General features: G+C 37.5%; 1 protein-coding gene across 4 annotated transcripts in view; it reads left to right on the top strand.

The window, feature by feature from the left end:
* BMPR1B (bone morphogenetic protein receptor type 1B) overlaps nucleotides 1-14,618 on the top strand; it is a 407,993-nt gene that overhangs the window by 379,306 nt on the left and 14,069 nt on the right. For all 4 annotated transcript variants that reach the window (XM_063458618.1, XM_063458615.1, XM_063458616.1 and 1 more), the window contains 3 exons: nucleotides 6,759-6,855; nucleotides 7,331-7,469; nucleotides 12,459-12,651. In XM_063458618.1, the coding sequence (XP_063314688.1) occupies nucleotides 6,759-6,855; nucleotides 7,331-7,469; nucleotides 12,459-12,651 (429 nt within the window). The remainder of the gene's footprint in view (nucleotides 1-6,758; nucleotides 6,856-7,330; nucleotides 7,470-12,458; nucleotides 12,652-14,618) is intronic.

Raw genomic sequence — 14,618 nt, 5'->3', positions numbered from 1 at the left:
ATTGCAACAAAAACACATCAAAAAGACAACAAACTTATAGAAAGGAACAAAATGGAGGACAGGAAGCAGACATAGAGGAGTGCATGACAATGGATCCTGATGGAAAGGGATGCTTGTGATAATTAAAATGCTATAATGTGATAATTTAAAATTAAATGCTTTCATATTTTTCATCAATAATACGCATTCAGTGTGTTATTGAGAATATACCCAATCTGTTGGAAGATGAGTGAGAGAGATTTTCAGAAGGGATGTCTCTGAAATGTACAGGTAGTTAAGTATATCTTGACGCTTGATCTTCCTTTTGGAAAACAAAGAATGGAAGATAAACTGGAGACAAGTGTTTTTTTCTTTTTTTTTTGTAATTGTCCAATATTTCCCTCTCTAGTGTTATCCCAATAATGATACATTTCATAGTATGAACATCTGTTCATAAAATTATTCACGACCAAGAACTAGTTTTAATTTCACATGTAAAAACTAGATTGTGTGGTATGTCAGAAAACCATGGAGCACAGGATCAATTTACCTTAAGGCTGCACCATTTTTTACTAGTATAACGAGTGAGGTACTGGGGATTGAGACTATGATGTAGTCACTCAAATCTGAATTGGAGTGACTTCAAAAAACAGGTTACTAAATTTAGGCTGAACCTTCTATTGGTTTGAAGAAAGTTCCCATTGACTCCACTCTTCTCACTGCTTGACCTTTTTTAAAAAAATATTTTTTACACACATTTTGCAATTTTGCTTTCAGTCCGCTTTGTTTTCAGTTCAATTTGACGCATAGTGAAAACATTGATCTCAGCCATGAAAACCTGAAAAACGACTGCACGTGAACGTGATTCCATTTGTGATATAAAAACCTAGCTCTGAACTGTCCAGTGTGTATATTTAGTCTTATCTAAAATCTTCGATGATCTTCAGTATTTACATTAAAAAGGCTACTTTCCAGCTGAACTGCAACACAGAATAAAGGTAATTATACCTGTTTAGGCAGCAGGCATTTTCTATTTACCTGATTCAAACTGACATCTTAAACTGTTACAAACCACACATTTTAGAGTGGAGCGAGCTCCATTAAGAAAAATGCTAAACTGTTAATAATCCATGAAATTGAGCTTTCAGCCCCTGTTTTGCTCCCTTTCACACAAAGAAAACCATTCTCCCCAGTGAGGTGTCCATTTCATCTCTCACACACTTGCAGCCACAGCACAGGTAGCAAACTGCAGCTGGAACGGGTAATGACTGATAGGCCTAGTGTTTTTTTTTCTGATAGTCATCATGCCAGTGTCAACTTTCAATTACCTTCAGGTATTCCACCAATGTTTACATTGGGAAAAAAAAAAAAAAAAGAAGAAGAAGTTGGAGTCCAATAAAAAAAACAAAAAACAAGTCTGCAGTGTGTTTTAAATTTTTTTTTAAAAAGCTTGGTAGCGGTCATATTTGCACTATAGTTTGATTTCACAAAATCAAAAATTTAAAAGATTAGAGGATTTGTGACAGAAAAGTGACAGGAAATCAAGTCTTTAAAAAGAGTAAACCAAGAACTCCCTAGGGTTGCTCTTGTCTCCTAACCGTCGTAAATCTGAAACCTAATAGTGCTATTGCAGGATGAGTCGATAGACCAGCACTTCTCGTTTTTCTGTGTTCAGCAGTAGTATGAATGTAGAGTGTCTTTTGAAGGAAACTGTTGATCCTGTTAATCTCTTTCAAGATGAGGACCATACTATAGTGTATGTTTTGTGTGCACATAATAGGCCTTTTCTGCAGGTACAGAATCCGTGGAGGTTATATGGAGTGTAGGCATGTGACTGAAAGAAGTCTAAGGGTTCCTTGTTACAAGGAGCAGAGAGAACATTTCCTAAAGGATAATCCTGGATTTCAAAAGTAAAAAGCAGATCATGTTTACTCTTAGTTATACAGTGCAAATGCCAGGGAATACCTTGGTGCTTTATGAGTCCATTAATAGCCACCTGCCCAGCGCTGAAAGGCCATATGACTTGATAGTCATGTGGCAATCCTTTAATCACTTTTTGAATGACTTAAATTGAACGGTCAGATTTAAGATAAGGAGACCTTCAGATTATTATTTTATATTATTATTATTATTGACATTTAGATAGCGTCAACAGATTCCGTAGCGCTTTACAATATTATGAGAGGGGGGATTTAACTATAAATAGGACAATTACAGGAACGTAAGGTTAAAGAGGACCCTGCTCAAACGAATTTAAAGTCTATATATATATATAAAATGATTTGGGCATTTCATTTAATTGTTTGATACTTTTTAATGTTTTTTCACAAATGCAAGAATTGTGTATAAAATTACAGCAAACTGGGTTCATGAGCAGTGCTTACAACAACTTCTTATATGTATGTATGTAACTGTCTGTCTCTCGCTCTATCTTTTTACATCGATCTCTTTCCATCTAGATATATTACCAGGCTTCTCAACAGCCCCGATTTTGGCAGGACACTGCCACATCCTTCAGCAGTACTCTCTGTAAGGTCCTGCATACTGAGGACTGACCAGATAGGCCCCAGTCGTTTGTGTGTGTGTGTGTGTGTGCCTTCATTGTAAACTCTTCTAGCCTACACACACTGGCATATACACACCTTGACACAAAGATGCACGTACTGATAAAAACACAGACCTTGATATAGACACAAACACACAGTCTAACATACTTGCAATTTTTATATTTGCAGCCACCCACCTTTTATCTTACCTTTTATGTCCAGGAGGATAGCTTATTTGGGATCCTGCTTCACGTGGACGAGGCTGATGAGAGTGAGAGTCTGCAGCAGCAGCTCACTTCTGCTTCTCCTCCTCGCGCTGCATTTGCTTCTGCCCCCTCCTGCCTCCCGCGCTGCACTTTCTGTAAGAATCTGGGAGAAAGTCACCGGTTGTCACTTTCTCCCAGTATTGGCCATATTACAGGTCCGATTGCACTTTTAAAGGGTCGTGACTCCTGACCGGGCCCCCTGTTCAGCAATAATGTGTAGTACCGGCATTGCACTTACCTCTTGTATCATTTTACATCACTCTCTTTACGTTATAAGCTTGTTTGAGCAAGTCCCTCAACATCTTCTGTTCTGTTCCATATTTCTACTCAATCTCCATCAGTCAATAAACCTGAGAAAATGTTAGTTTTATGAAAGTTTTTGTCACATGCATAATTTAGTTATCTCACCTCCCATGATCTTTCAGTAGTGCACAGAACACCGCTCTGCTGAGAGAATTAGACTAGTTCACTACACAGTGAACCCGGCTATGTGCAAACTGATAGCAGCAATACTGTGGGTGCTATCACTTTACATAGCAGGTTCACTTATACTGAGTGATGAGTGAAACTGCTGTTTAACCCCTTAAGGACCAAACTTCTGGAATAAAAGGGAATCATGACATGTCACACATGTCATGTGTCCTTAAGGGGTTAAGAATGAATGACTTATCCCATAAATCTGTGCATTAGAATTAACGGGGCAGTTTTTACCCCCTGGAATGCCTAGATTCTCAATTCGATTTTTTTTTTCAGTGTTGTGCAATGGGAAAGAGGGGTCAATTTTGAGATATTTTGTAACCATTTAAAAAGTGATCTCACTGCATTGTGACGAACAATACCTTGAATTAAGGCAAACAAAAGTTAACAAGAAAAATCACAAGTCAATCCTTTCACTTTTTCTCTGTTTTTTTTCATAGCACCATATACTAGTTTGTTAAAAAGTTATTTAAATAACATTTGGTTTCTATAAAAAAATAGGTAACTTTAAGTAAACAGTCTCTCACTAAATCATTACAAGTGAATACAGTAGTAGCCAGCTGTTCTCCAGTATCAGTCTTTGTGCGAAGTACATACTAATAAGCCTGCTGTGTACCTAACAAAAGAGGTAATTGCTTTGTAAGAGTGAATGAAGACATTGATTTTCTAATGGGTGAAACAAGCCATAAAGATAATCCGGATTCACCCTCCACATTTAAAAGGCCAATAAAAGGAACAATTGACTCTAAAGACGGTGGCTTTGCCAGAATAAACGTATTCTAGATAAAATAACTCTGAACAAGCAGACATATCATGGTAAAATCATAATCTCTGTTCTTTTACAAATTGGCAAAAGTGCCAGAAGGTCGTAGAAAGGAATTTTATATTCCTCCGGCGACAAAAGAATTAAACACAGTCACCAAAAGAGTGGTGTTTTTTTTTGTGTTTTTTTTTTTTTTTTGTTTTGTTTTTTTAGTGTGAAACTATTACACATTACCTCTTTGAAAACCGGCAATGGTCACTCTAGTCCAGTGATGGCGAACCTTTTTGAGCCCGAGTGCCCAAACCGCAATATATGCCAACATTTAGTGCCAACACGGCAATTAAACCTGAATACTGAGGTTTAAGTTTAGAATAAAGAACTCGTACTGTTGTCCGAACTAATTAACAACTTTTGTTTTAAAAGAACACAACAACAGAGAGTTCAATTATACAAATTTTAAATAATGATGTAAATAGATAAAATTAAGCTTATATTTATTAGTATCTCCAACAAATGCAATACATACACACAGTCTGCTGAATACACACACACACACAAGACTGCTGAATACAGAGACTGATGAATACACACACACACACAGTCCGCTCAATACATACACACAGACTGCTGAATACATACACACACACAGACTGCTGAATACACGCACACACACACAGACTGCGGAATACACGCACACACACAGACTGCTGAATACACGCGCACACACACACAGACTGCGGAATACACGCACACACACACACAGACTGCTATATACACACCTATACTGCATTGAGGGGTGTAGTGTATGTGTTTGTGTGAGGTGCTGTGTGTGTGGGGGGTGCTGTGTGTGAGGGGTGCTGTGTGTGTCTGAGGGTTGCTGTGTGTGTGTAGTGTGTGTGGGGGGGTGTTGTGTGTGTGTGTGTGGGGGGGGTGTTGTGTCTTAGGGGGATCTGCTGGGGAGGGTAGGGGTACTGCTGGGGAGGGTAGGGGTACTGTGTGTGGGGGGTATGGGATGTGTGGGGGGTAGGGGTACTGCTGGGGAGGGGAGGGGTATTGTGTGTGGGGGGTAGGGGTACTGCTGGGGAGGTAGGGGTACAGTGTGTGGGGAGTAGGGGTACTGTGTGTCTGGGGGGGTTGGGGTACTGTGTGTGTGGGGGGGGGTAGGAGTACTGTGTGTGTGGGGGGGTAGGGGTACTGCTGGGGGGGTAGGAGTACTGTGTGTGGGGGGGGTAGGGGTAGTGCTGGAGTGGGTAGGGGTACAGTGTGTGTGGGGGGTAGGGTTACTGCTGGGGGGTAGGGGTACTGTGTGTGTGGGGGGGTAAACATGTTTTAAAAAAAAAGTATTTAAAATCAGTTTCTTCACCCCCCCTCCTTCTTACCTTTAATGAAGGAGAGGGGGACACAGCCATCCCTGGTGGTCCGGTGGTACTGCTTCTGGGTCGGGAGGCAGGGGGAGGGATCTGTGAAGCAGCTCCCCTGTCCTCCCCCGCAAAGCTGTGTCGAGCTCCACGCAGCATCGCGCGGGAGGACATGGGAGCTGCATCACAGATCCCTCCCCCTGCCTCCCGACACGGAAGCAGAGTAGGCGCCTGCCGTTTTGGGCAGGCAGGTGCCTACTCTGCATTATTGGCGAACCTATGGCCGCGTGCCCACAGAGAGGGCCCGGCGTGCCACCTGTGGCACGCGTGCCATAGGTTCGCCATCACTGCTCTAGTCTATATCATCATGACCGTTTTGTAGTATTTCAAAATGGAATAAGCCCTGGATGCTGTAGAAGCAGGCCATTCCATGATGGCATACTATCTTTAGGGGCTGCACACTGATGGCCACAATAGGTGGCATCTTGTCTTTAATGGTATATTGAAATATGAACCTTTAATTAGGGCACAAATTAAACTGAGTTATATGTTGAAAAATATTTTGTTGGACACCAATACATATATTGAATAAAGATCCCTCCACATTTTGTTCTGACACCAGTTTTGACCTTTTGGTCTACCCAAGTTATGTTTCCTCTGTCCAATTCAATTTATTACTCATCCACCTCCCCTTGTTACTTTGTTTCTTTATCTCTTTTCAGAGAGCTTTCTCACCTCCTGAATAAAATAAAATACATTTTATCACCCTTTTTGTTTTGTACCCAGTGTATAGAGGGTCATAGTAATTTCCCCCTGGTGGTTTAGTGTAGAGAAAGGGTTTGTGTCTCCTCTGGCTACATATATCTATTTCTAAACTCATATGTCATTTTGCTTTACACATATATTGAGGAGTACTTACTGTCTGCATTCTGTATATCTGTGTCTATACATTCATTTCTTCATTTTGAAAAGACAATTTAATTTTAGCTGTGTGTGTGGCGGTGTGGCCAGGGGCAGGGCTATTCTGAGAAACTTCAGCTTACTCACTAAAAACTAGTTATTCAACTAAAATGTAGCTTGGAGCAGTATATCTGATGAACCCAGACTAATTTCTAAACACATTTATTGTAGTTTAAAAACACACTGCTATTAGTATTATTGCTGTGGAGCTCTGTTATACACTCAGACACATAATCAACATGGAGCTCCTAGAAAAGAAGGATATTAGCATAGAAAAGAGGACAGACTGATTTGGGCCCAAAATAGGGACTGTGCCTTCTAAATAGGGACACTTGGGAAGAATGATTTATTTAAATACAAAACAATTTGCCTGTATTATAAATCACTGTTTTTTTTTTTTATCTTTTAGACTTTGTTGATGGAAGCATTCACTATATGGCCTTATTAATCTCGGTGACCATCTGCAGCATTATTCTGGCTGTAATTCTAATATTCTGCTACTTCAGGTGAGAATCTAATATAATCATTGTCCTACAGAAACACAGTCCTATTTCTTATTTAAGTATGGAGCAGTTGGAAAAACCATAACTCACACAAACCGCCTGCAAGTCAATAGCTAAAGGGTTGAAGTTACATCCTACAAACCTAACCTGGATTTCATGTGCCTATGCTTCCGCTACACACAGATAACTAAAACCATTTCTCTTGTTTCTAATTATCCTATAGGTCCTATACTCTGGAGGTTTCTGTTTAAACATGCAATCATAGAACAAAATAAACAGTTTTGACAGTGCTTGCAAACAGCTGCTGAATAATTGAACAAATCAAACTATAGATTATGTGCTAATAACCTTGGCTCTTTATATTTACTGGTCAGATGATTGCTGATCATGTTTTTGTTGCGTCTCGTTTTCTTCAACCGAGACAAAGCTAATGGTGTGTGATACATTAATCTCTGTGTTTTCTCTCTTACATTTCAAGGTATAAAAGACAAGAAAATAGACCACGTTATAGCATTGGATTAGAGCAAGATGAGACATACATTCCTTCTGGAGAATCACTGAAAGACCTCATTGAACAGTCTCAAAGCTCAGGAAGTGGTTCAGGGCTCCCTCTGCTGGTAAGAGAAAGCAGTACAGTAAATTACATGAAATCTGATTTTTTTTTTTTTCTTCGTTTTATGCATACTTTTATACAACTTTTGCACAATAGTTTTAATTCAACCACATGAGTCAGTACTTCATGTAATTATATTCGCGTTATATGGTGCAGTATATTTGATAGAATTTTAATGCTGGCTTGTATTTATGAAAGTTTATTTTTCTGAATTAAAAATATTTTATCTTCCCAGACTTCTTTTTCACTGCATTATAAAACTGCAAAAAAAATCATTAATTATATAGTAGTTTAGCTTAGAGGTGTAAATATTTAATGAAGACAATTCCACACACCCTGTTGCATATTGAGAAAAGATATATTTTGAAATACAACTGGTTATATTACTCTGTATTATATTTTGACGGGAAGAAATCCACTGTTTTATGATTATACATTTGAATAGTACCCGTCCCCTCCCTTTTTTTCTTCTTTATCATAATTTTTTTTCACCTTCCCTTCTTATTTCTACCGGTTTCTATTGTTAAATGTTGATTTCTTTATATACCAAATTAATGTGAAATATGTTTTTTTTTTAAATACTGTTCAATAAAAATAGTGTGAAAAGAGGTGTAAATATTGCCTTAGGTCTGTGTGGCAATGGTTCCCTAAGTAGACCTCTAATATTTTAGCGCATGATTTATAATTTCCCAGTTCTGTTCCACTGAAGATGCATGAAAACTGGGAACCACTGCTTTATGGTCTGAATCATCACTTAGACAATTCAAAATATGCTATTTGGTTTTCTGCTGCATTCGATTTTAAGGGGATTTATCTAGGCAAAACAGGTGTTATTCTGGGTGAGAAGTGCTAAATGTTGACAGACTTTCTGTTGGTTTCCATGGTGACTGGTCTTTATTTTGGCATTTTGCCCCAGGAATATCACCTGGTTTCTTTGATAAATCCCCTCTAAATAAAGAGTAATGCTTCCACAAAGTGATGTTGAGCAGTTACCTGAACCCCTTAAGGACCAAACTTCTGGAATAAATGGGAATCATGACATGTCACACATGTCATGTTTCCTTAAGGGGTTAAATCACGCCAAAGTCCCTATCTGAAAAAAACACTATTTTACTATATTAACACTAGTACTTCAAAAGGAAGTCACATGAATATATTCAGTAGGATATATTTAGAAAACATAGAAAACGTTTCACAAAAGTGCGATTTGTTGGGAATTCAAAGTAAATATTTTAAATTAAGGCCAAAAAATCAGAACTAGAAGCATAGGTGACATGTAGAATTTTCTTAATTTTGGATGTTTTGTCCCTAGATTTGTATCTAAATACAGCTTTGATTTATTTACACCATGCAAAATATAACATGAAAAGCATTATGATAACTTATTTTCTGTTTGCTGTAATAATTTGGACCAAATGTTCAAACTTGATCAACTGATTTTCTTTAAGAGTTGCATACCATATTTTAAAAGTTATGCTTCTGAACATTTTCATCAATCCGTGTAATAACGCTATGCATTGTATGTTATTTTGAAAATATTATCTCATACAAATTGTGCGCTTTGATTGTATTTATTCATTTAGTTAGTTTTTTTTTAGGTATTTGCAACTGTGGTATTAACCGTCCCCCGTCCTTCCCCAAGTATAAATAAATCAGTATTAAATATTTACCTTTCATCTTTTTCTAAACTAATCAATCATCTCAACCTAAAATAAGCAAAGATGAAAATTGGTGTAGCAGTATAAGATAACTTATCATAAATACAATATATATATATATATATATATATATATATATATATATATGTATTTTTTTTTATTATTATTTTGTTTGTTTATTATGCTGATTGAAATGAGGCTTTGTTTTTATTTTTCAAACCCAAGTTTAGGTTTTCAATCTTTGAAATGTTTTTATGCTAATGCTGGGATATAAAAGTGATTTTTCAAAGGTTATAATCTGTCATTCGTGGGCCAGTTGCTATGGAATTGTGATATTTTTTACTGAGACTGATTACATAAGGCAATCTTGTGATATTGAGTGAAGGGTCATATATAATATTGACTATATTTTGTTTGTTTTGATGGTGCTTAGAATGATAAATTGCCATTGCCCATCTTCTATGAGGTTCTACTGCTTCAAATCTGTTTAAAATTTGGAGAGTTTATTTGCTCTCTAGGCAGAGAGATTTGCCAGTACCATTTCAGCAGACTCGTTCCCCATTAGTTGAAATTACGGGAATTTGCAAATCCAACTTGTGTAACCTGTTAGATAAGCTTCCTGATCACGTCATTATTTTGCAAGTTCTAGATGTTGCAGGTGTTATCAAAGATAAACTTTTTGGGGATTTGCAAACCTAAGAACATTGACAACACGTCGACACATCTGGTGAAAATGTTCACTATGCCAGAACCCTCTTCAGCTTTTGATTTAAAATTCATAAAACAGCAGGGCCGTCTTTAATATTGATTGGACCCTGGGCAAGCATCTGCTTGGGCCCCCCGGGCATGCAATCACTCCCTCCACCCCAACCTAGAGGAGAAACTAATGTAGAGAGTGCCAAAAAAAATAAAAAAATTCAGGCCTGCCCTGTAGCACAAGATTAAAGAAAATATAGATCCCCATCTGTCATACAACTCCTGCGATGCTATGCCAGCTGGGGATCTACCATCCTTGCAGGGTTGTATTTTTTAGCAGTGTTTATGCAATTGAATGTCAGCATGTAGGGGTGTATTTAAATGTACTGTTACCATTGGAATGCAGTGGTGTACTTGTGTGTAGTGTTTGCGTTTGAATGCAGGGATGTGTGATTGTCTGTAGTGTTGGCTTTTTAAATGCAGGTGTACTTTTGTGTGTCGAGTTGGTGTTTGTATATAATTTTAGCGTTTTAATACAGGAATGTGTTTGTATGTAATGTTTGTATTTGCATGCAGGGGGGTGTTTGGATGTAGTGTTGTGTTTTAAATACATTTGTACATTTGTGTGTAGTATTGGTGTTTCAGCAAACTGGTGTGTTTGTATGTAATGTTTGTGTTTGCAGGGGTCTGTTTGCATGTTGTGTGATTTCTAAAACACATACACATTAATATGTAGATACACACATAAGCACACTGACACATGCTCACACCTTGACACATACTGGCACATCCACACACACACACACACACACACTCAGATACACACCCTTTGACAAACAGATACAAGCACTTTGATACACATACACACTGGCACATCCACACACAGAGGTACACACACACACACTGACACAGGTATGTATACATACACTCAGATACACACATACATAAAGGTATAAATGCAGGGGTGTATATGTGTACAGTGCTAGAGATGGAATGTAGGAGTGTATTTGTGTTGGCATTAAAATGCTGGGATGTATGCATTACCACACACTCAGATGCACACTTATACACACTGACACATACATACACACACACACACACACACACACACAAACACACACACATGTACACATACACACTGACACACAAGTACACATACATACTGACACACAAGTACACAGGTATACATACACACAGAAACACTGACACACAGACAAACACAGCCAGATACACACACTGACACAAACACAGCCAGATACATACAAGGACATAAACACAGCCAGATACACACACACACACACACACACACACACACATATGTGTACATTTACATATTTTAATCTCTGCCTTCTAAAAGCTCTTTGGACAGCAACTCCCAGCAACCTTGGCCAATATAATGTCTCAACTTACATACCCTGGTCCAGAATTTGGCAAAAGTGACATTTGGAAATGGTGTACAGCCTTTGATAACACTTTATGCAATAATATGTTAAAATAAATACTTTTTAAATTTATATTTAATAGGGAACTGTCAGGTTCTTCTAAGATTTTTAACATGTACTTATTCCCTGTGTGTTACATTACAAACACCAACACTTGAAGTGATATCAGAAATAAGCAAAACAAAAAACAAAACATATTTAGCCACCCTCCTGTCTCCTTACCTTTCGGGTACAGTGGGGTGGCTTCCCCGGTGTCCAGTGAGAGCTTGCTGGCCCAGGCTGATGGGAGTCTGCCATCAGCTTTCTCAGTGCCTCTCCCCCACAATGCTAGTATTCTCCTCCTGTGGTGTGTGCCTCCCCCCCAGCATCACTGAGGAGGAAGTGATCTGACCTCACTTCCTCCCAGCATGCCACAGAGAAGAAAAGGGATCACAGGGCAGTGTGTGAGGGGGCTAGCTGTGAGTATGTATTCAGCCAACCCACATATTACAGGGACCTGGTCCAGAGCAGTATTAAAGGGCTGTGGCCCCTGATTACCTCAGGTGCTGCAGGGGGCCCATGGGGCAGCTGCCTTAGGGCCCCTAGGAGTAACTGGGCCTGGGGCAGCTGCCCCTTTTGCCCCTCCTTAAAGACGGCCCTGTAAAACAGCATTTAAATAAATACCCATAATATACGTGAAACTGTTCACCTGTGTTCCCTTTGTTAATGGGCAATGTGCATATTGTCAGTTTTCTATAAGGCCACCACCTTGTTTTTATCTGCCCCTCTAATGTATAATGTATGATAAATATGCATCAAATACAGATGTATATTGAAGAATACAATTATCATATTACCTTAATGTTAATAATATTGGATCACCTTTTTAATTCTCTCATTGCTCTGCCTGCGACTGCATTTATTATGTGGCTAATTGATAAAGCAAAGCTGTACATGTGGGTGGTAGGCATGATCCTAAAATATCTTCTTTGGAAAATAATCTCCACAAAAAAAATACCATTAATATTGGATTCAATTTCACCATATTTTAACTACGGTATGTAAAATCAGGGAGGAAGCCAAAATGTTGCACACAGTAAAATGAATCTTGTATTATTATTGTTTTTTTATTGTTTTTCTTCCTGATATTTATTCTGGACTGGTCTTGCTTTATTGGGTGGTCATTTAAAATTTTTATTCGTGGCGGTCTATCCCCAGGTTCAAAGGACAATAGCCAAACAAATTCAAATGGTTAAACAGATTGGCAAAGGTCGCTATGGAGAGGTTTGGATGGGCAGATGGCGAGGAGAAAAAGTGGCTGTGAAGGTATTCTTTACTACAGAAGAGGCCAGCTGGTTTCGAGAAACCGAAATTTATCAGACTGTGCTCATGAGACATGAAAACATTTTAGGTGAGTGATTATAAATGCAGGGAATCTCTGTATGTTCTATATCCCATTGTGTCAATCTGCAGAATATAATGACGTTTTTATAGATCAAACAGATCTAAATAATCTTGGAACGCCTACATTATTGTGACTCCTAAATTATTGTAAGCAAGCTTGCTACTTCCAAATCCCTTCTGTTTCACCCTGGTTTCCTTCATTCCTAATAGCTGCAATGACTGTAGTTTAAAGAAACACCATATGTCTTAGTTTGTACAAATACAAAATACTTTGTTCTTACTGTAAATGGCTCTGTTACATAAATCAGCAGGATGTATAAACTCAGAAAAAGAATTTGGAAAATGTTGTTTGTGCTGGAAAAAAACAAAAACAAAAAAATAGAAAAAATAAAACCCAAGACCAATTAATAACAAGATCTGCGGTTTCTATTGATGAAAAATGTATATGCATGATTTTGAAAAATAAATATGTACTATGTAATATGTATCACACACATAAATGTCACCTAGACAGTCGGTGACCTTCTTTCTCAGTCATTGACCCATTAACAGTTAGAAAGCATTCTACTTTTTGTGAGAGAGTTAATTTATTGTTACCACTGTTATCTAGTTAGAATTAATTTAAACTCATTCTTCTTTATGTGCAGAGTGCTGTTATCAAAATAGAAATGTCAAATTTAGACATGTAAGCATGGATATCTGTATTCTAATTACAATTAGAACGTTAACGCTTTACAGACTGGTATGCTGTGTTTATCGGTATGTGTTCTACTATATACACATGATTTACTCCTTTATGACTACACTGGCATTTTGATTTGATTTAAATTATGTCCAAAGCAATGCATACTGTCAGTAGAGTACTTTCTTTCCCATAATTTATACATCGTTTAGAGATTGATTTACTTTAAAATGTGCTTGTGCTTTTAGTTTAAAAACAAATATTAAAATCCATAATTAACGAAGGTTTTGAGCACCACCAAGATGTGCAGGAGGTATAATTGGTTGTAAAAAGGGCCTCATATCTGTCTCACTAATTTAGACCTTTAAAAAAAAAAAAAGAAAAATACTACTTTTTATTAGCGGTATTAGCAGTGAGGAATTAAAAACCTTTTCTTTCTCCTCAATATTCTCTACCCTATAATTTTCGACAATGCAGCTGTCTAAGTGATCGCTTTAATTACTTTTGGTAAAGTACCCTGCAAGCTGCTATTTATCACCAGCAATTGATTGTAAATCATGCATTAATCCTTACTTTATGGACCTCAATAACATTGTTTAATAGTTTGATCACACTACTGCTACTCAACCTATGTCATTCAGAAAGACAATTTAGCAACGTGCCAAGTCTTCAAGCCATGTTGGATATTTTTTCATTCACTCATTTATCTCGCTCTCTAGGCTTTGCTCCCTTCATTTCATACATTTTGCAGAAATTAGCGTAGATGTAATTTTCTTTTTCTTTATTGTGTTACTTGGTTAAACATATTACACAATTTCAAGTTAGTCTATAATGCCTGCTGTGCAGTTTTATTATTCTGAAAATGAAATAAATAAATTCAAATAAAAAAGTAATACCAATAATTATATAGGAATGTATTGAGTTGGTGATGTTGGAATATAAACCTTTATCTGCTGTCATATTCACTGCATAAGTTTCTAGAATTAGGGTAGTCTTTCATATTGGTATTAACGTTCTCCAGGTTATAACTCCTTGTTCTTGTCTGTATTAAGATTCATCATCAACTCTTGTGCGCTTATTTTTACCGGGTCCAGAGAATAGGATATCATTCCAAATATTATGCCCACATGTTTTTTTTGTATTTTTTTTTTGTTTGTTTTTTTCGTGAGGACTTTCACCAAGAAAATTAGTACCAGCTAAATTCGTAAAATGCTAGCCCTCCCAGTTTCTTGGTTTTTTTTTTGTTTTTTTTTGCAATCTGTACCCTCTATTCATTTCTGTTGTCCCTAAAC

Source organism: Pelobates fuscus, chromosome 6 (assembly GCF_036172605.1).
Source record: "Pelobates fuscus isolate aPelFus1 chromosome 6, aPelFus1.pri, whole genome shotgun sequence".
Taxonomy (NCBI): domain Eukaryota; kingdom Metazoa; phylum Chordata; class Amphibia; order Anura; family Pelobatidae; genus Pelobates; species Pelobates fuscus.
This window is presented reverse-complemented; position numbering and strand designations above follow the sequence as displayed.